This window comes from Lepidochelys olivacea, assembly GCF_965140295.1.
Source record: "Lepidochelys olivacea isolate rLepOli2 genome assembly, chromosome: 6".
NCBI classification, from domain to species: domain Eukaryota; kingdom Metazoa; phylum Chordata; order Testudines; family Cheloniidae; genus Lepidochelys; species Lepidochelys olivacea.
The window spans coordinates 59,654,945-59,677,118 of record NC_140416.1 but is presented as its reverse complement, the minus strand read 5'-3'; the positions used below and the strand labels follow the sequence as shown (position 1 = coordinate 59,677,118).

General features: G+C 44.7%; 2 protein-coding genes across 8 annotated transcripts in view; both read right to left on the bottom strand.

The window, feature by feature from the left end:
- RAD51B (RAD51 paralog B) overlaps window positions 1–22,174 on the bottom strand; it is a 713,517-nt gene that overhangs the window by 640,824 nt on the left and 50,519 nt on the right. The gene's annotated exons all lie outside the window — the stretch shown is intronic.
- Window positions 7,899–22,174, bottom strand: part of TMEM229B (transmembrane protein 229B) — a 65,168-nt gene continuing 50,892 nt past the window's right edge. For 5 of the 7 annotated variants that reach the window (XM_084631246.1, XM_084631240.1, XM_084631242.1 and 2 more), the window contains one exon: window positions 7,899–11,766. In XM_084631246.1, the coding sequence (XP_084487372.1) occupies window positions 11,236–11,742 (507 nt within the window). In that variant the 5' untranslated portion in view covers window positions 11,743–11,766 and the 3' untranslated portion in view covers window positions 7,899–11,235. Of the gene's footprint in view, window positions 11,767–17,687; window positions 17,804–22,174 lie in introns of those variants that run through there. The other 2 variants (XM_084631241.1, XM_084631245.1) reach the window with 2 other exon arrangements.

Genomic DNA, 22,174 nt, shown 5'->3' with positions numbered 1-22,174 from the left:
GTTCCAGTCTCCCTTAGCTGAAGAACCAGACCAATATCCCGCTGTTAAATATCTCTGCAGCTAAAATATCTTGCTATCTGCTAATCCATGTACCCATCTGTCAGATGTAGATGAGTTTTGTTGTCTGTTTACAGTATTTGTTGCTGAATTCTCTTCTCTGCTTTCATGCTGAGTTGATTAAATTAGCAGAGAAGATTCTCCTTACGCTGTGACATTGGTAGAAGAGGCTAGATGGAAAGTGATAGAGATGTCTCATTACCATGCAGGAAAATGCTGGACAAATTCTTTTGTTAATGGAACTGAGTTTGGATTTTTAGTTCTGGCACCAAGGGCTTTGAGAGACATTTTAGAGTCATAGAATTTAAGGACAGACAGGATAACTGGGAAAACTTTATTCTAGCCAATGAGGCTGAGGAAAAACTGGTTTTGCATCTAGGTCATTGGTCCATGTTCTGTAGTAAGGCTGTTTCCCTACAGCTCAAGGAAGCTTGTTTTGCATGTTACTAGCATAATACCCCTGCTTCATTGATTAGCATGTCTGTTTCTGTAATGGGGATTCCTAAAGTCAGACAGATTGGGTCAGAAAAGACCACTTGGATCATCCAATCTGATGCCCCATACATTTTGCAGCAGTATCCCTACCATATTCCTGCTAGAGTCTTATCTACCCTGTTAAACTGAGTTCCCTGTGCTCATAGTAATTCCCTTGGAGGATCTCCCCATCTAGCACATTTAAGACACCAGCTGAAGTTGAGTAGCAATAGGACTTTGTGGAAAATACACTGTTGTATCCCTAGTGGGATAGTCAGTATAAAGACTCTATCCATATTCAAGCTCCCAAGAACAGTCCAACAAGAGGAATGAATCTGGGAATTCAGATTGGTCTGTTCTCCCTTAGGCGAGTGCACATAGTTCTCATTAACGATAGTATACATCCCCTAAGCTCATGAAGAGGGGAATGAAACCCATAGCAAAGACACTGGAAGATGCCCCTAAGCCAGCAGCATAGATTCCTCCTCCTTTAGAGATGAAGCAGAAAAGAATTATACATTTACCCCCGAGAGGAGCCTGAACCAAAGCCCCTGATGCAGACTCCATCCGTGTGTCCAAACCACATCTCTTTTTCCAAGGGTCTAACTGCATACGAGGAACCAAACACCCCAAATGTGGAGATTTCAAACGCAGATATGAATAGCAGCTTTCCTCAATGCTAATGTGTTCAGATTCAGCTAGTTACAGACCCTCTTAAACTATGAACTGTCATCTTAATCTAGATCTACATGCTGGGCTTTGATTCAGGTTCTCTCCAGTTTGCACGTACAAAAATGGGCCTGCATATATGAGCCCTGCCCACTGTTAAACTCCTTTTTTGAGGGAAGAACTACCATACAGCAGATGTCTTCCTTCATTGCAGAGACTGCAGAGCACCCTTACCCTGTAGGCATATAGGCAGACTCAGCTGAAACTAATTATGGAGGACAAACAGATTCACAGAGGATAGAGGAAACTGCTTACATTCAGTTTTTCAGACACTCTAACGCAAACACAGGATGACAATTTCAAACTCAGGTGCCTAAACTTAGGCTCTTAAATAGGGGTGTCTTGTGCCCTGATTTTCAGAAGTATGAGCACTTCCAAATCCCACTGAAGTCTGTGGAACCTGCAGCTGATCAGCAAGCAGCCCACTTTTATTTAGCTGCCTAAATAAGGATTTATATATCCAGCTTTAAATGCCTGTAGTCAGCCAGGGCTCAGCCATCATCTCTTGCCCCTGCATCCTCCCCAGAACCCCACTCTTGGGCAAGCTCACTCCTAGGGTCCTTTCTGACTCCAGTTACCTCCAGTCCCTGGTGCTGCTCCTCAAGTCCAGCTGTAGGGCATTGATGGAGAGCCCCTCTCAGGGCTAGAGTGTCTGTCTACCCTAAATGGCGGGTGGCGGGAAGGCCAGTTGCTGCCTAGAGCTAGCTCTACCAGCCTCTCCTCTTGTGTAAACTCCCCACTTTTTCTTTGGCCAGCTTCACCTTTGTAAGCTCCCCTTTTCTGGGCAGCGCATGCTCGGCAGGTGCACCTAATTGGCACCGCCTGAGTGAAGGGACACTGGTTAAGTTTGCTAGGGATGGGAGCATGTCCCATCACAGTGCCCATGATTGAAAACCAGGTTAATGAGGGTCTGGAAATGGACAGACTGCCAGCATGGCTGGTAGAGAAACAGACCAACAGCTCCTGCTTGCAGATTGTGAGTGATCCAGCAACAGAAGCTGTGACATATAGTGGGCTCAGTAACAGCAACAACATGAATTGATAGAGCAGATGGTCACCACAGTATATCCACTAACCTGGCTGGTTGCCCCAACTCAAAATCTTCACCTGAGAGTACTCCATTGAGGAAGATGAGGTGGGCTGGCAGACACAATGGGCACAGCTATCTTGTTTTGAATCAGACACAGCCCTGCTATAAATTCGCTGTCCCCTTTGTTTGCCAGTTTTGCCGACCAACAAATTATGTTGAGCTTGCTGCAAGTGTAGCCCTTTTCTGATGCAGAATCTGGATATCTATGTTTTCAGTTGTAAACTTTGATAACTATGCAGGGCCTTGGGCAACCTCCTATAGCTGATCCTGTTCCGGGAGCCTAGTGTGTCTAACACAGTATCAGAACCAGAAATGTACAGACAACCTCTAAAGCAGGCCCAGGAATTAGAGTAAGGAGGCTTTGCAGAGAAACAAGGAAGTTATATGCAGCAGTTACCATGTCCAAAAGTGGAAAGCACCCATTTAAATGCAGGGAAGGTCACTGTGAAGGTGGATATACAGAGCTCCTTCATAAAACAACAAAAACCTCATAGACACACCTAGTATAGAAGACAAAGCTCTTCCTTCCACTCTCGCAGCAAGAACGTGTCTCTTGTCTACACAGCAAATTTACAGCACAGCAACTAGCTACACTCGGGGACTTTCACTGCACGGTAGCAACGTCCACTTGGTGACTTGGTATGCGGCAAACTGGTGTGTTGTAGATTCACACCCTGGCTTGTCATGCAGTAACTCAACGAGCAGACATCAAAATGTTCTGAGCCCCAGGTTTTATAAGTGCCATCTGCCCTACATAGTACACTAAATCCCAGCTGTTTTGTGCTTTTTGTATCCTAGCTGTCTTCACACTGCCACAATCTCCCTGCAGCAGCCTTTCTTCCTGGGATTACATTGGCCTACCCCTGGATTGAAGCTAGCCACATAGTATGTACAACTCTACTTGGTAATGAAGTGTCATAAACACTAGACTGTAAGATCTTTGGGGCAACAACTGTGTCTTTGTATGTGTCTGTACAGCACCTAGCTGGGGGCGGCAGGCAGAGGGCCATTGTCCCATCACTTTTAAAAGTGGGAAGGCTATGCCCTCCAGCTTATTACCTGCCTTAAAGGCAAGCAATGAGGTGGAAGAGTCAGAGAGGAGAAAGCAGGAGGCAGGGCCTCATGGGAAAAGGCGGAGCAAAGGCGGGGCTTTGGGGGAACAGGGGGGATGGGACTTCAGGCGCCAGTGGCCCCTCACTTCTAGGGAGCTTCCAGTGCTCATGTGCCTAACACAATGTGACCCTGATCGTAACTGGCGTCTTTGGGCACTACCATAATATAAAGATTAAATACAAATAAATGGAAATAGTTAATAGGACAGCAATTAAACATTACTGGGAAAATATAACAAAAGCTAATTCAGAATATGTAAGCTACAATGCAGTATTGTGGTTCAGAAAACAAACTATACCACACAGCGGATAGGAATACTAGGGAAATGCCAGTAAAAGTGAACTGTCAAGAACAGCTACTAATTGTACCATTGTTGTATCAAGAGACAAATGTCTTTCTATGGGCAAGATTGGACTGGATTAAGAAGTTTAAATGTATACTGGTTAAGAGTTAATCAACATTCAGCAGGGGCCCAAGGGATTACAATGGTGGGCTCTTTAGAAACATTTAATTATAATGGTTGACCACATGAAGTTCTCACCCAGCCCTTATTCAAGCTAAGTCCCCACTGAAGTCTGAGGCCCAGATGCCCAGCTGGTGTAAATCAGCATAGTTTAATTGAAGTCAATCTGGCCCTGAGTGAGTACTTCAGAATTTTACCCAATAAGCAGTACTGGATAAATGAAAAACAATTGGCAGTATCTTGAATAGCCCTCACCCAGCCTTACCTGAGTCTTCAGATGGAAAAAGCTGAGAGATGAGTAGCAAATTGCTCCCAACTCAGCTCCATGTGTCCAAAGTCAGGTGGCCTTTCTCCCTCATCCCAGGACTTTCATGGGATGGAATTTGTCTGTTCTCCAAATCTAGAATCTTTTGGAGATGGGCAGAGATAAGCCCACTTTTCCAATGCTGAAAAGATCTTTGGGAGGCTTGGAGGGCCCCTGCTCCCACATGTGAGCAATACTCTCTATGCCTGAATTTCACTCACTGTTAAATGGGGATAATACTGACCTATATCACAGGGCTGACATGAGGTTTAATGTGTGAAAAGCACTGTGAGATCCCTTGAAATGGAAGATGCCACAAAAAGACTAAGTAGTATTATTACTCTAAACAAAACACCAGGGAAAGTCTGTTTCAGATTATGGTGGCTATGCTGGGAATGGGGTAGCCATTATGGAAAAGAGAGTCCACCCCAGGTGGTAACGGTAGGAGGGGAACATTCTGTTCCAGGGATTAGTTCCACTTCCCTCATTGGAGAAGTGGGTGTAAAGTATATCCCTGTGTCTGGTAAATCCGATGACCCAGCTATCTGCAGGTTTTATGCAAATAATGCAATGTTGCAGTTTGCATATTTAATATGCATAGGACTCATCTGCATAAGTAGTCTTTTTAATGAACAAGTTGTTTTTATTTTCCATTCCTGCTCCCTCATGCAGTAACAGTTGCTCACCACCCCAACCATGATAGGCATGTTATAACATCTGTAAAAATAAATAACTTTACTAGATAGTTAGGTGTCTTTTAAGTCCTAATGAAACTGAAGCATAAATAAAAACTGAAGTCAAACATTTGGATTTATTGTTTAAAAATAGTATTGGCTGGCAGTCTGATGGAGTGTCTCATATCAGAAATGCCAACAGCCACTAATGGAGGGGGAGCGAGGAGCCCAGACACCAGGGTGAGGGGATGAGACCTGTATTCCTTCAGCTAAACCAAGAAAAATGCCACATTAATGCCATTAATAATGTTAGACTCCAAACAAGCCCCAAGCAGGAGGAGCCAAGTTCCTTCAGTGGGAGACTCCATCACTAATGGGCTGTTTCAGACACACTTGTCCATCTCCTCTGACAGCTGGAATCATAGATGCCATCTCCAGCTAGAGTGACCAGACAGCATGTGTGAAAATTTGGGATAGGGCGTGGGGGGTAATAGGAGTCTATATAAGGAAAAGACCCAAAAATCGGGACTGTCCCTATAAAATCGGGACATCTGGTCACTCTATCTCCAGCCCCTGCTCTGCAATCACTGCTGGCTCTATTCCTGCTGTTCATCTCGCTACAGCCCCAGCTAACCCTGTGAAAGCCCTTCCCTGCTTCACACAGGAAATGAACAGCTCTGAGGTCTGACATGAGGTCAGGGTGAACGCTACCCCATCCACCTCTGGTCCTTAAGGTCTCAGCTAAGTTGCTCCATCCATAAACCAGAGCAACCTAGCTAAAACCATAAAGATGAGGGTTTGAGGATGGAGCATTTCACCCCCACTTCCTGTTTAAGCCTCCTTGTTTCCCCAGGTGGTTCAGACACTCACTGGGGAACTCATAGAACTAGGAGTCTCCCAGGGAAACAGGAGACTTAACAGATGTGAGATTCCCCTCCTTCTCTGAGACAATGCAAGTATTGGCATTTTAGGAGGGCTTTGCCCTTGCGGAAGGACAGGTAGCCTTTGCATTGCCATATTCATTGGGCACTCCACCAGAGAAGGACCACTTTCCATTTGCAGCAGGGGCTCCACAGGTCAGTAACTAATCAATGCATCCCCAGCTACCCTAACTTTGGCCCTTCCAAAGCAGCATTGCCTACTTTGGGGGCTGTGCTAGCTGCCTGTGGGCTCCTGGTAGAGCAGGGACCGAGGGCATCTTGTGCCACTGTAATCCCTCTCCAACTGGATAGCCGTAAGACTCAGTGCCAGGAGGGCAGACTCTGGGTGAATTGAGCCCTAGGCAACTTAGAGAAAAGGGAAGCTAATCCCACTGATGTGCACATAACATGATGCTCCTGCATGGGTTGTTGACAGTGGGGGTTGAAGCAGAGAGCACTGGATCAAAAAGCATGAATCTGTACTGGCTGAGCTAAAACAGAATTATCCACCTCTGTGCCTGGCCCACCCTCTAGAACATGGGTGGTCAACCTGTGGCTCCGGAGCCGCATGCGGCTCTTCAGAAGTTAATATGCGGCTCCTTGTCTAGGCACCGACTTCGGGGCTGGAGCTACAGGCGCCAACTTTCCGATGTGCCGGGGGGTGCTCACTGCTCAACCCCTGGGTCTGCCACAGGCCCTGCCCCCACTCCACCTCTTCCTGCCCCTGAGCCTGCCATGCCCTCACTCCTCAACCTCCCCCCCCCCCCCGAGCCTCCTGCACACCACGAACCAGCTGATCAGGAGGCGCGGGGGGTGGAGAGCTGATGGGGGGGCTGCTGATGTATTATTGGGGCTATTTGGCAATGTACGTTGGTAAATTCTGGCTCCTTCTCAGGCTCAGGTTGGCCACCCCTGCTCCAGACAGTGATAGAATGCCACAATCTGCAAGTGTGGGTTACATAAAGATCGTGGAAAGCCCCTTCTCAATGGCTCCAGATCATGAAAAGCCCATTTTGGGGTAGTAAGAGACAGAAATGTAATTAGCTATTTGCTAAAAATTGAACTACGCTCTTAGAGTTCTCCTCAGCTCCGTGACCTTCCCCTGTAGGGTGAATGCTAAAGCCATTGGATGGAGGTGTGGCATTGCAGGACCAGCAGTTGACTTGGAAGGGAGTCCAGGAAAGCAGTGACACTTTCTGTTTTCAAAAGCAGGGATTGTAATGGTATCCTTCTATTGTACAGGTGAGGGGGAAAGGGGAAAAAAACGCATTTTGTTTGTTAATAGAAGATCCTGGTTAAAAGCCAGGAGGAATGGGAAGCAGAGAGCAGTGGTCTGTAAACTTACCTCTTGCATGGTATGTTGCATCAATTCAGAAAAGCCAGGACACGCTGAAACAAAAGGACATTTTGTTTAAACTCATCTGAAAGTCTCATCTTACTAGTGACTTGTGTACTATATTCATAATGCAGAAAGGGCAGAAGTTCAAATTAAATATGAGATCCCTTTTCCCTCAGTGCAGGTTTTGGTAAATTGGTTACTGACGACCAGTGCTGCTGCACCCAGCAGGTCTCAGGTTACCTGTTTGCTAATTCCAAACCTGTTCAAGCTTTCAGTCTTTCTTCGCCTACTTTTATTCAACTATTTGTAGTTCAAGCAAAGCCTTGACAGGATTATCTCTATGCAAGGAGGATTTCAATTACAAAACAGACTTAGACCAGAAGCAGTGGGAAGACTTACCAGAACCTGGTACATTGGTATCCCTGCATCTAGATCATAATGCTGAAATTAAACAGTTTAGCTAACTTGGCTTTAATATCAGCCGTTCTGCACTGGCAAGTTCTTGGAAGCAGGAACGATCACGTGCACAAGGCACCAGTGTCTATATTTTGTGACGTGCTTGGGGATTCTTTGGGATGAAAGGTGCTTTGAAAGATAAGATAGAGGTGCCCAGAGTGAAGCCCAAGGGCTAAATGTGGCCCATCGTATCCAAAAATGCAGCTCTGGGCCACCCTCTCCCAATAGCTGCAGAGTGAGGACAAAGCTGATAAATCACAAGTTTTTATTGCTGGTGAACTCAAACAGGCAATTTTAATCTATTGAAGAAGATACATGTACAAGCAAATATTAGGCCTTTGGGGGGGGGGGGAGGGTGTTGGTAAATGTCTCTGCAAATTAGGTATAGCTCCCAGGTTCCTGAGGAGCTGCTAATGTGGGCCTCGCTGTCATGCAGTTTGGGCGCCCTTGTTGTAAAATGTTATCAGTAGTATTCACTTGTATTAAAGGGGAGATTAAATCTCTGACTGCAGCCGCATTGCTCTTCAGAAAGAGAAATGAGACCTGCATGGTGTAGCAGCAGATACATAGCCAGCTTTTCAGAAGTGCTCAGCACCTAGCAGGTGCCATTGAAAACAGGAACTGTAGAGCACTCAGCACTTTTGGAAATGTGGCCAATGGTGTCTTTGTTGGAAGGTGCAAGGGTACCCAGTAATAGCAGGAGAGTGATCCAGTGGATGCTACACAGTGATTTAATAATGTACTGGGTCCAATTCAGTTCCTGCTGTGCAAACTGCAAGTAAAGTGCACTTCTGTGGGTAAATTAGAGCCCCATGAGGATGAGCGGTATTTGTCAGTCATTGGTGAAAAATAAGCTTGAATAGGTGCCACAGTGGTAACTTGGGGGCAACTGGGTCTGATTTGCATGATATAACCACATGTAAAAGGCCACTCAGGGACCGTTCCTTAAGTGAACCACTGATTGTTATGTGGCTGTGCAAGAACAGTTGCACTTGGGGAGTTTCTAAAGCCAAAGAACACATGATTGAGGTGCTGGTCACCACCGTGGATAGCTGCCCCCACCACGGAGTCATAACTGTGCGGTCACTGGTTGTGCTGCCAATTCACTAAGCCACTTAAACCTTCTTAATGTTTCTGTAACGGCACAGTTCCAGGTCAACCTGCTCCAAAGTGAGGGCGTGGCCTGACGCAGACATTGCATGCTGCATGGAAGGCAGTGCTACACCAGAGTTCAACTGGGCAGCGAGAAGGGTCCTTGGATTTAGACACTGACGTTAGTCACCCTCACACATTCTCTTCATGAATGCAACGGTCACAATGGATAGGCATGTCTCAGTTCCTGTCTGCACCTCCTCTCCCTCACCCCACCCCCTAATATCTGACTCTACTGCCTATGAATTGCCCCCGTATGCTATTTGTATACCCAAAGTGATTATTTTGCCGAGATCTAAATATTTGAAACCATCATTTACCTGGCTGATAAAGTGAACCTATTATTTCTTTGATTTCATGGTAGTGGCATCAGAGCATGGAAAACACGTTTCTGTTTTCTGTTTTTTGTTTGTTCGTTTAATTTAATGAACTACAAAAAGGGAATACTAATACCTCTCTCTATGTTCTGGGTATTTCCGGAGGCATTGCATACCACAGGACAGAGCTGATTAACTCCTTGTTTCCACTGCTTTCACATGTCCGTTGCCGGCAAAGGATGTCATGTGAAATGGGGCATAGGGAGGAATAAAACAATTGCACTCTGTGCAGTACAGAAAAAATTAACACTGTGTGTGTTGATTCTTGTTCAGAAGCAGCAGCATTACCAACAAACAATTCCATTGATAGCAACAGAGTTTCTTTTCCCTCTGGAATGGAATTCCACAGACCAATGGGCAGATTTATGAGCTGAGTACTGGCTAAAGAGAACAGTCATGGACCAACATGGTAATAATTCAGCCATTCCCAACACAACAGAAAAGCTAGATTCCACAATCACACACACATTCACATCTTGAACCAAATTCATTGCTGGTACAATGCCACTGACTTCAGTGGAATGACACCTGGAATTAATCAGGCCTCATATACCTATTTACAGCACACCCTCCTCATAAAGCTCTGAGTGAGAGAAGACTAACATGTGGTACAGTGCATCCTTGTTGCTTATGCCAGCAGCCAAGAAGAGTCCTCAGGACAATTAATCTGTGGCTGCCAGAGCTATGCATCTTTCATGCCACCACCTCCCCCACAGCCTCAGGATTGTTCCCAAGTGGCTAAATTTGAAACTCTCTCTAGCTGAGATAGCTCTAAAGTAGAGCAACAGTACCTTGCAGCCCTTCCATCTCCCTGCTGCCCCTCTGCTGCCCCTCTCGCAACCCAACCCCATCCTCAACTGGAGGAAATCGAGGAATAGTCCTACTGTGCTCCTTAGAAACTTTCTTTTTTAGCATACTCCCTGTTATTGGGCACTCAGGCACATCCTGTGCTGCCCCAAATCAGCTTTATGGAGAGGGTTTGCTGTACTTAGTTTAAAATAGCATCTGGGAAGGAAAAATAAAGTCAGTACTCGGAGGAGAACACTGGACCAAGCTGAGACAAGATCAACTGGTGCAGGAGGAAATAGACACAGGCGATAGAGTCTGTTCCAGAGGACTCCGACTGATTCCTGGTTGCTGCCTTAGTCAAATGAGGACTCTGACATCAGGCAGTGCAAGGGGCTGCAGTCAGAATTAAGTCATCAGCATCCTTAGTGACAGAGAAATCCCTGGGAAGGAAGGCAGAAGACCCCAGGTGGCATCTCCATTGGGTTTGCCTGGTTGGAAATGGAGCTGGAGCTTGGAGCAGCCCTTGTGATGAGTTCCACTGTGAGGGGAAGACTTCAGCTTTTTCTCTCTTTGGCCACTTTGCCGTGATTCGGATTGCACAGAGTATGGTGGAATTCACCCGGCAGAAAAGGCCTTTTATTTATAAAAAGGAGTGGGGAAAACTCTCGAGTGAGTATCAGGACTGAGAATTCAAAAAGTACAAGTTTCATATAAATCCAGCAAGATGTCCAGCACCATAACATACCATGGTGCAATAAAGAACCTCAGGGGAAGGTCAGGGAAACCAAAAGAGGGGGCGCTGTCTACCTCCCCAGTAGAGCACCACTGTTGGGTCGTTCTCAACAGCAGATGGATTTTCCTTGATCCTGCAGCATCTCAGGTCCCATGGGAGGTATTGGTTGCAAGCAAGCACCTGAATATTGCCTAATGGAGTAAGCCAAATCACTAATTTAGCCGGAGTGTCTATGCCCATCCACTAGTTTGTTTTTTGTATACATTTCAACTGTAGCATTTTCTCTCATTTCTCCACATACAGTAAAATGCAGCTTACAGGCCTTTTTTTCCCATAATAAGTTAAAAGTCAGAAACTACCTAACCAAGAAGTAGCTGACACTGCTTCTTGTGGCCAAAAATGTAAAATCCATAGAAAATCTATTGGTTCCATTTTTATTCTGCTATATCCCATGCATGACCCCATCATAAAGGGGATTGTGTATCATACAGGATGTATCAGTCTTTGAGACCAGTCTGGGATGTGGGCGGGCTCTCTCACTTTAAGTGTGGCGTTGGGTTATTGTTCAATTGGTTTTGACATGGCCATTGGCCAAGGCGATTGTGGTGCTGGGGTCCCCTGGCTCAGCATTTTCATCAAATCGCAAGCGCAAGGTGTTCCTGATAACCAGCTGCTCCATGATGAATGCAGCACAGAACCATGGGATGGCATACTCTAGGGTGATCAGGCCCATGAAGTCAAAATCAAACTGTGAATAGTCCCAAGGGCAGGCATTAAACTGGCGCAGGATGAAGCCAGTGGTGAACTCCCAAAGGTATGTCCAGAGGGTGTAAATGAGGCATCGCACTAAAATGTTACACTTGTCTTTCAGATACAGGTACATCTTCTCCACGATGAGGATGGAGGTGCCATAGATGAAGAGCGCCCAGACACTGGTGACACCTGGGAACTTCCAGTTAAAGTTGACCACAAACTCCCAGGCAGCCGTAAACATCACCTCACAGAAATAGCCATGAATGGCATAGAGGTACCACCGTGAGAAGGCAGTCAGGGGTTCCGCAGCAGCCATCATTCCACACAATCCCCAGCCGGAACTCTGAAAGGAATAAAGACAGGCCGAAATCAATAAGGACATCACTGGGTCTCATCTCATTGGGAGGAATACGAGTAAATTAACAACATCGACAAGAGGGAAGTCAAGAAATGAGACATATCCCTTTTGAGGACAGGATTAACCAGAGATGCAAAACCAGAGCTGGTGAAAGCTGACAGATTGGTGACTAAGAGGCTGGCAATCAGGCAGCAGCACCGCAGGTTTCCTGGACACTGCCCTACCAGGAGGACTTGGATCGAGCTGGTGCTCAGTGGTAATGAGGGAGATGAAGGGTAGCGTGACTACAAATCAGCTTACTGGAAATAAGTATTACTATGAAAAATACAGGAGGAAAAAGTCCTTTAGTTCTGAAAGAAGTAGCACTGACCCCTCTCCCCCCTTGCTGAATCCCAGGCAATGTGGGACAGATGAGGAAAGTAAGGTATTGAAATAATCTTAGACCCTTATGGTGCCCTCCATGGTTCATGCCCCCAGAAATCTCAGTTTAGCAAACAGGGATTTGAGGGTGCTCTGTAAACTGGCTAGTGAGAGGAACAAAGAGGAGTGTTCTCAGCTGTTACACCTGTCCCGTTCAACTGAACCGTTGCTGTACATTAAGGAACTGGCAGACATAAGATATCTGGGATTCAGGGAAGCATTTGATATAATACAGAATTGCCTGATTTACAGTCAAAAGGCACAAGAGATCTACTGAAATACATTCAGATTTGGCTTCTGGACAGGAAGCATAAAGGGTGAGAATAAAAAGGAAAGTTGAGAGTAGAGATATAGTTAGTCATGCTGAGTGGGGGTTTGGAACAAGGACTCTGTGTCTGTATACTGGAGTGTAAGTTACAGGAATAGACATGAGGGTGGAGAAAAAGGTTTCAAAAGGGAATAACTTCTTCATCACCCTGAACAAGTTCAACACCCCTCCCCCCAACAATTACTATTACATCCTTCAAATATCTGTGGAGATTTATCATGTCTAAATCACTACTTAGCCAAGCTATACACATTGTCCTAAGTTCATCCTGGTGTAACTCCATTGACTTGAGTAGAGTTATACCAGAAATGAATCTTACCAGTTCAGTTTTTAAAAGTCTAATCCTTACAAATCAGTTTCTCCAGTCCCTTGTTCAGATGCTGCTTTCTAACTTCCTTCCTCAGGCGCCCTCTGAACTGGACAGCTTTATGGTACAAGATGCCCAGAACTGACTGCAGAATATAAGCTGTGGTCTTACCAATGCCATAGAGAGAGAGAGCGTAAAACCGCCCTGCTCTGTAACATGATGCCTCTCTCTATACAGTATGAAATTGCACAGGAGGTGAGTGAGAGAAGGAAGACTTCCAAAGGAGAAAAGGCAGCCAAATAATGGACAGAGGGAAGATGGCAGAGGGAGGAGATTTACCTAAAAATGGCATAAAGGGAAGGAAAATTATTGTGGGGAGAGGAGGTTATTCTGCTATTTGTTTCTGAGAAAGGAGAAGGATCGGGGTAGTACTGAACATATGGAAGACAGATGAGTGCCCATGGCCCACTCACTCTTATATGAGAGCCATTAAGATGACCAACCAGCGCCCACTGTCATGATGTTTTTTGTGAAGTGCGCACCTGTCCCACTAGGCAATGAACTGAGACTCACTGTCACAGGGTGACTGGCCCTTTTATGAGGTAATGGGTCCAGCCTCACCTATGACTCATTCAACCCTCCTCCTCAGGTGGGAAAAATTAGTGTAGCGACATAACAGGTAGGTCATGTGCTTAAAACTCAGTCCAGACCTAGAGAAAAGAGAGAGGCTCCCAGAAAGCTAAAAGGAGCAGAAAAGACAGACAGCTCAGAAAGGAGACAGCCTGTCTGCTAAGCAGAGCCCCAGGAGGGCTGTGAGGCCCCGGAACCAAAGGAGAGAAGAGGTGCTTTGTGAAGTAGAGCTGGAAACTGGCTCTAATCACAGTATAGGCCCCCAGCAGGAAGGCCGTGGGACTCCTCAGTCATGGAGAAAAACCCCTGCTTTAATCACAGCACAAGCCAAAGAAGGATGGCTGTAGGACTCCTGATTTACAGGGAACAAGGTTTGGAACTGGGTGAACAAAGTGCCAATAAGACTTAATAAATGATACCAACTAGGGGGATCTTACTTTAAGTATTCTGGCATGGGAACAAATTATTCCAAGAAGCCAGAGGGAGCTGTGGGCAGGATACCTGCAAAGGCACACCGTGCCTCCCACTAACTCATTTTACATAAGGCCACTGACCAGCCTTCAGGTGCTACAGACTTTGGGTCAATATCAAACTGGTTGACCTACAAGTGAAGGACTACAAAGTCATTCGAAAATTCTCTGAGCCATTCAGACCCCAACCTAAGAATGATTTAATCAGCCAAGAAACTCTGAGGATCAGAGGGCAATAGGGTTGTAGCCTGAGACATGTGTAGGTGTAACATCCATGAGAGCTTCAATGCAGTGCATGTCACTAATGTTCCTGAGGGTGATCAGGGGAACTGCCAGCAGTTATTCAATGTGCTGTTACTTGGTTCCTTTTCAGCACAGCTGAGACACCTGGGCCAATAAGTTTTCATATCATTCCTCCATTTTCACATGATTTGAAGAGCAAACTGATATATATATATATAGATATATATACACCCACTAGTTAGAGGTAGGAGTCGGAGATGGAGTGTGGGGAGGCCAGGACAGTGTCTGAGGGACGACAGGAGCTATGAGAAGGATTAGAGGAACTACTCCTATCCAGGGAAGACAAGCCACAGGGAGCTACCACTGTCTGGAGAGGAGAAGAGTCGGGGAGTCCTCACCACCTAGTAGAAGGGAGGACACAGTCCAGGGCTGAGGTTTTTCTAAAGTCATTTCCACAAGCCTTTCTAACTTTCCCCCCACTCTGTAGGAGCTGTGTTTGCATTCTGTTGGTTGAGAACTCCCACACCCCCAGTGATGTCTGCATACTCAGGTCTTTCTTTCCAGTAAGTTCCGAAATGTCTTTTCAAAATGTTCTGGGGCCTTACGAAATAAAACTCAGAAAGAGAAGCATTGAAAGATGCAGTAAGCACCTTCTCTCAAAGTCACAAATGCTTCTGTTCAAGTCCAGTTGCCTTATGCCTGCCCACTGGTGATCAAACACTTGGGGAGATGTGTCCACCTAGCAGTGCCCCCTTCTGGTGGCCAGCTTTGCTGTGCAGGTGCATCTGGTTTGTAACTGCTGTCCAGACTAAAACTTCACCCCTTCCAGTGCACAGCCAGCATTCCCAGAGCTGTGTTGTGGTGCTCTCAGAGGAAAGTCATTCTTTACTGATAATATACACTCCATACTTATTAGATAATTATCCATCCAGGTGACTAACCCAAGGCCAAGTCAACATTCTCTCTTCTCTTCTCTCTCATTTTTCTAAATAGGCATCTAGTCCACACAATGGGAGACTGAGGCCAGAAATTGAACACAGGCCTCCTGCAGGCCATACTTTGCACTGGCAACTAGTTCACCAGACAGACCATAACTGGTCTTTTTTGAGCCTTGTGACAATCACGAATGAAAACTCAACTGCCCACAATTATCAGCTGTGCTGGGAATGAATCAGGTAACCATGCACTTATCAACTGACAGCAGTGTCAGCCACACCTATGTACATAACTCCCAGCGAATTCTGTGGAGACATTATCCCTATGCATATGCCTCAAGTGACAACCCCATCAATTCCTAACCAGAGTTGTTTGAAAGTCAGAATGCCCCTTTCTGTGAGAAATTCCAACATTTTTGGAGAGAGTCACTGTTTCAAAATGAAAAGTAGCAACTTTGAAATTTCCTGCAGAAGGGTAATTCTGAAAAAAACATTTTGAAATAACCTGAACATTTCATTTAGAAAATTTCTAATCAAAATCTTCTTAGAAGCCAAAGCTCTGAAGCTCTCGGCTCAGCCCTGGCTCCCAGACGCCTTGCTGTGCAGCCATCGGGCCTGGATGCCCAAGAGTCTCAACTCCAGGGCAGTCCACCACTGAGGCTACTAAGGATGGCAAAAATCCATGCTGGTTTTGAAACCTGCCTATGTTCTGAGGAAGATCTGAAACAATTCACATGTTCCCAGGGAACATTTCAACAGCAGTAAATCAGCATTTTCCCATGGGACAATAGCCCATTGAAAAATTTTCGACAAGCTCTACAGCTGACCCCTGAGATTCCTTGCTGATTAAAACATTCCAAAACAAGGCCTGCATTTCTCTTTTCCTGGATTTTGGTAATGCCCAATGTCCCCAAATGAAATCAGGCCCCCTCCTGCTAGGCACTGTGCAAATGTATAGGAAGACACAGCGCTTACCTTGAAGTACTTACATTCTATTCTATACAAGATGCGACATGTGAGTAACAAACAGAAGGGAAATGTGAGGGGGAGATGTAAGAAACAATAAAATCACATAATTACACAGATTAGCAATTGCACAACACAGTGGTTCTAAATCATCTAAGTGTTTATAAAAACCAGCTAATCCCCAAGCACTACACCCCTAGCCCTGCTGATTTCTTGTAAATATCACAGCAGAAGTGGCTCTGGAGGAGGGACAGGAAGGAGGAGAGATTAGTGGCCTTATAGATTCATTCAAAGACAGCATTTTATGCACAAGGGGCATCCTGAAAGAAAGCATGGAGCCATTTGTGCAAGAAGCAGACTAAATGATCACAGTGATTCTTTCTGGCCCTAGAATCTATGAAATGGAAGCTAGATGTGATAAGAGATGAGAACAAAGGAGCAGATTTGTGAACAGTCTTAAAGGCAAAGAGAAGCTTGAAGGTGATGACAGGATTCCTAATGAAATGACAGCAGTAGTGATCAAAAAGCTTTTAAGAGTTGATAGCTGTTCTGTGACTGGTGGGTAATGAGTTGGGGTATATCAGTGCAATTCCCAGCAAGACAGGTGTCCACTTCCCCAAAGCCAGCCCCACAGATGGCACATTGCTGATTGTTTACAGCTGAAAGTAAATGGGGCACAGACTGCACTCCTCTCCAACCCCTGGCGGTCATCCTTTCAGGTCCCCCTGGCAGTGGGCAGCATAGGCAAAGCTTGTTCTGCTACTGCTCATGCTGCACTGAAAAAAAAAAACAAAAAAAACCCAACCCTTTATTTATTTAGGAAGTTCTCACATGTTTAGAAATCTTTGTTGTAATGATTGTTTCTGATATTTATATGGCAGTGAGCTTTTGTTTAAAGAGATATTATACAGGACTACAGTCATCATCAGAGCTTCCTATTTAACAGGGTGTTGCCAAATTACAGAGTTAGCATCATTAAAACCCCAAAGTTGTTTCTAGTGATTCTATGAAATGGAGTGAACTCTCTGATTACACATAGACATACTAGGTCTGTTGAATATCAAATATTAACATTTAAAAAACTGGACAGGTGTAGTTTTGTTTTTGAAAGTGAACGCACTTTGAGTATTGAATAAAAGGTAACCAAATATCTACGTATCTATTTGTCCTCTGTCCATTTTGCTGGGTATGTAATTGGTGTGTTCATTTTTCCATAACCACAACCCCACCCCCTTTTTATTTAAGCCATTCCTCTATAGTTGAGCTATTTTTCCTGTGAAAGGCTACCAATAGCTGAGCATTTGCTAGAAGATGAGAGATTAATTCTTTTTCCTCTTTGTGTCTGACCATTTCCAATAAGAAGCCCAAGGTGCATTGCCAGCGGATCATTTGGTAATAAACATCTAACAATTTGTGGTATTTTGTTACAGACTGCAACCCAATACTCTTTAAAGACTGGACATATCCACCATATAAGCATTAAAATCTTCTTTTTCACCACAATTTCTTCACCATTTATCCCCATTCAATCCCTCTCTCTATTTTAACCTGACTAGTGCAAGGTGCCATTGACAGTATCTTAAAGACATTTTCTTTTATTGTGCTACCTACTGATGTTGCTGGTCCTCTTCCAGATGAAACCCCATTCCTCTGGAGTAATTTGTCTAGCCACATCCTGTTCCCAGGATGTCACATATGGACACTTTTTTGTTAGGAAAGCTGCCTGCAAAGATTGATATAAATTAGTTCTAGAGACAAGGTGGGTGAGTTAATATATTTTATTGGACCAACTTCAGTTGGTGAGAGAGACAAGCTTTCAAGGTTACACAGAGCTCTTCCTGAGGTCTGGGAAATGTACATCTACAGGGCAATTAAAAACCCATGGCGGGTCCATGCCAGCTGACTCGTGCTCACAGTGCTTGGGCTAAGGGGCTGTTTAACTGGAGTGTAGACATTCCGGCTTGGGCTGCATCCTGAGCTCCGGCACCCTGCCACCTCACAGGGTCCTAGAGCCCGGGCTCCAGCCCATGCATGTACACAGCAATTAAATACCCACTTCGTGTGATCCAGAGTCAGCTAGCACAGGCCAGTCCTGGGTTTTTAATTGCAGTGTAGATATACACAGAGTGTCACAGCTAAATACAAGGTGGAACAGTCTGTTTAGCATAAGAAGTTGGGATGGGGGTTGTTAGTGGGCTATGGATTGTTATAATAAGAATTAATTATAATTTTTTTGTTTCCTAATTGACCAGATGCCACCACTGCTATTAAAGTTAGTTCTCAGTATGAGATGTTTTCTAGAAAGTTGAGTGGAAAAACGGAGGACTTCAATTATTCAAGGCTGTGAAACTGGCACCTTTCTCCAGCACTAGATTCACTTTACATTTCAGATGTTTAAAGTGAAAAAGGTACCTTCAAACTTAGCATGAAAATGCAGCAATGGCCGAAGTGTTAAGTGCCTTTTTTTGTTTCATGCAGTGTTAAAGCCCTGTTGGTCCCAGGATATAAGAGAGACAAGGCAGGTGAAGTAATATCTTTTATTGAACCAACTTCTTTTGGCGAGAGAAAAGCTTTCAAGCTACACAGAGCTCTTCTTTAGGTTCTTTTGCTTCAGTTTTCACCAAAAAGGTTAGCAGTCATCGGACAACTAACACAAGAAACATCAGTGTAAATGGTGTAGGATCTCGGGCTAAAATAGAGAAAGAAAAAGTTAAGAATTACTTAGGATACGTCTACCCTTAAAATGTTACAGCAGCTCAGCTGCACCCCTGCAACTAGGCCACTGTAGCACTTCAGCATAGACCAAGCTGGACGAGTTCGATGTCAAGTTGGCAGGGCCTGACAAAATACATCCTAGAATACTTAAGGAACTGGCTGAAGAGCTCTCCGAGCCATTAGTGATTATCTTTGAGAACTCATGGAGGATGGGAGAGATCTCAGAGGACTGGAAAAGGGCAGATAGGTACTCTATCTATAAAAAGGGGAATAAGGACAGCCGAGGGAATTATAGACCAGACAGCTTAATTTTGCTACCCAGAAAGATAATGGGGCAAATAATCTAACAATCAATTTGTAAACGGCTAGAAGATAATAAAGTAATAAGTAATAGTCAACATGGATTTGTTCTTGTCAAATCAACCTAACCTCCTTTGACAGGATAATAAGCCTTACAAGCCATGTGGTCCCGGGGTGGGGAGGAACCAGTAGCTGTGATATATATCAACTTTAGTAAGGTTTTTGATACTGTCTCACCTGACCTCATAAGAAAACCAGGGAAATATAACCTAGACCAGTGGCTCTCAAACTTTTTTTTACTGGTGACCCCTTTCACATAGCAAGCCTCTGAGTGCAACCCCCCTTATAAATTAAAAACACTTTTTAATATATTTAACACCATTATAAATGCTGGAGGCAAAGTGGAATTTGGGGTGGAGGTTGACAGCTTGCAACCCCCCATGTAATAACCTCGCAACCCCCTGAGGTGTCCCAACCCCCAGTTTGAGAACCCCTGGCCTAGACAAACCTACAATAAGGTGGGTGCACAGCTGGTTGAAAAACCATATTCAGATAGTAGTTATCAATGATTCACTGTCCTGGGTCTGGTTCTATTCAATAGCTTCATAAATGACTGCATTACGGTATATTAGGTACACCTATACATTTTGCAGATGACACCAAGTTGAGAAGGTTTGCAAGGGCTTTGGAAGACAGGATTAGAATTCAAAATGATCTTGATCAACTGGAGAAATGGTCTAAAATAAATAGGATGAAATTCAATACGGCCAAATGCAAAGTACTCCACTTAGGGCAGGTCTGCACTTAAAACGCTACCTTGGCGCAGCTCCAACTGTAGCACTTTAGTGAAGATGCTACTGTGCCGACGGGAGCTTCTTGTGTCAACGTAGTTAATCCACCTCTATGAGAGGCAGTAGCTATGTTGACAGGAGAACCTCTACCATCAGCATAGCACGGTCTACACCAGGGGTTAGGTTGGTATAACTGCGTTGTTCAGGGGCGGGGGGAGGGAGTTTCCACACCCTTAAGCGATGTAGTTATACCGATGGATGTTTATATAGTGTAGACCTGGCCTTAGGAAGGAACGATCAATTGCACAAATACAAAATGGGAAATGACTGCCTCGGAAGGAGCACTGCAGAAAAGGACCTGGGCATTACAGTGGATCATAAACTAAATATGAGACTGTAACACTGTTGCAAAAACAGTTAATATCATTCTGGGATGTATTAGCAGGGGTGTTGTAAGCAAGACAGGAGAAGTAATTCTTCCGCTCTACGCAGCACTGATAAGACCACAGCAGGAGTACTGTGCACCACACTTTGGGAAAGATGTGGACAAATTGGAGAAAGTTCAGAGAAGAGCAACAAAAATGATTAAAGGTCTAGAAAACATGATCTATGAGAAAAGATTGAAAAATTGGGTAGTCTGGAAAAGAGAAGACTGAGGGGGACATAATTGTCTTCAAGTATGAAAAAGGTTGTTATAAAGAGGGTGATGAATTGTTCTCCTTAACCACTAATGACAGGACAAGAAGTAATGGGCTTAAATTGCCTCAAGGGAGATTCAGGTTAGACATTGGGAAAATCTTCCTAACTGTCTGGGTAGTTAAGCAGTAGGACAAGTTACCTAGGGAGGTTGTGCAATCTCCATTATTGGAGGTTTTTAAGAACAAGTTTGACAAACACCTGTCATTGATGGTCTCGATAATACTTAGTCTTGCCTCATTGCAGGGGACTGGACTAGATGACCCATGGAGGACCCTTCCAGGCCTACATTTCTATGTTTTGTCTGAACAGGGCTAACCTAGCGCAGCATTTGCTACCATTTTCCTTTTAGGAGCTACCTTCCCAATCTGCTGATAGAATTAGAGAGAGAAAAGGTCTAAGTATTGAAATTACACATCATCCTCCCCCACTGTGTACCTGGGAACAGACCGTACCGAACTCCCTTTCTTGCCTGGCAAGGCCTCTGTGGTTAATCATAGAATTTGTTGACAGGACAGAAGCCAAGAACCTCTATCTGCAGTTGACAAGGGCACTTTCAAAGCAAAATGCCTGACAGTCTACGTTTAAAGGGCTGTGTTACCGTACAGAAACCTGGTTTTAGGATCAGAGCTAGATTTTCTGGCTCAGGACTGCAAGATGGCACTGAGATGGAGGCTTCAAATGTCAGTTTGCCAATTTCAGAGTAACAGCCGTGTTAGTCCGTATTCGCAAAAAGAAAAGGAGTACTTGTGGCACCTTAGAGACTAACCAATTTATTTGAGCATAAGCTTTCGTGAGCTACAGCTCACTTCATCGGATGCATACTGTGGAAAGTGTAGAAGATCTTTTTATATACACACAAAGCATGAAAAAATACCTCCTCCCACCCCACTCTCCTGCTAGTAATAGCTTATCTAAAGTGATCACTCTCCTTACAATGTGTATGATAATCAAGGTGGGCCATTTCCAGCACAAATCCAGGGTTTAACAAGAATGTCTGGGGGGGGGAAGAGGGCGGGGGAGGAAAAAACAAGGGGAAATAGGTTACCTTGCATAATGACTTAGCCACTCCCAGTCTCTATTCAAGCCTAAGTTAACTGTATCCAATTTGCAAATGAATTCCAATTCAACAGTTTCTCGCTGGAGTCTGGATTTGAAGTTTTTTTGTTGTAATATAGCAACTTTCATGTCTGTAATCGCGTGACCAGAGAGATTGAAGTGTTCTCCGACTGGTTTATGAATGTTATAATTCTTGACATCTGATTCGTGTCCATTTATTCTTTTACGTAGAGACTGTCCAGTTTGACCAATGTACATGGCAGAGGGGCATTGCTGGCACATTATGGCATATGTCACATTGGTGGATGTGCAGGTGAACGAGCCTCTGATAGTGTGGCTGATGTTATTAGGCCCTGTGATGGTGTCCCCTGAATAGATATGTGGGCACAGTTGGCAACAGGCTTTGTTGCAAGGATAGGTTCCTGGGTTAGTGGTACTGTTGTGTGGTATGTGGTTGCTGGTGAGTATTTGCTTCAGGTTGGGGGGCTGTCTGTAGGCAAGGACTGGCCTGTCTCCCAAGATTTGTGAGAGTG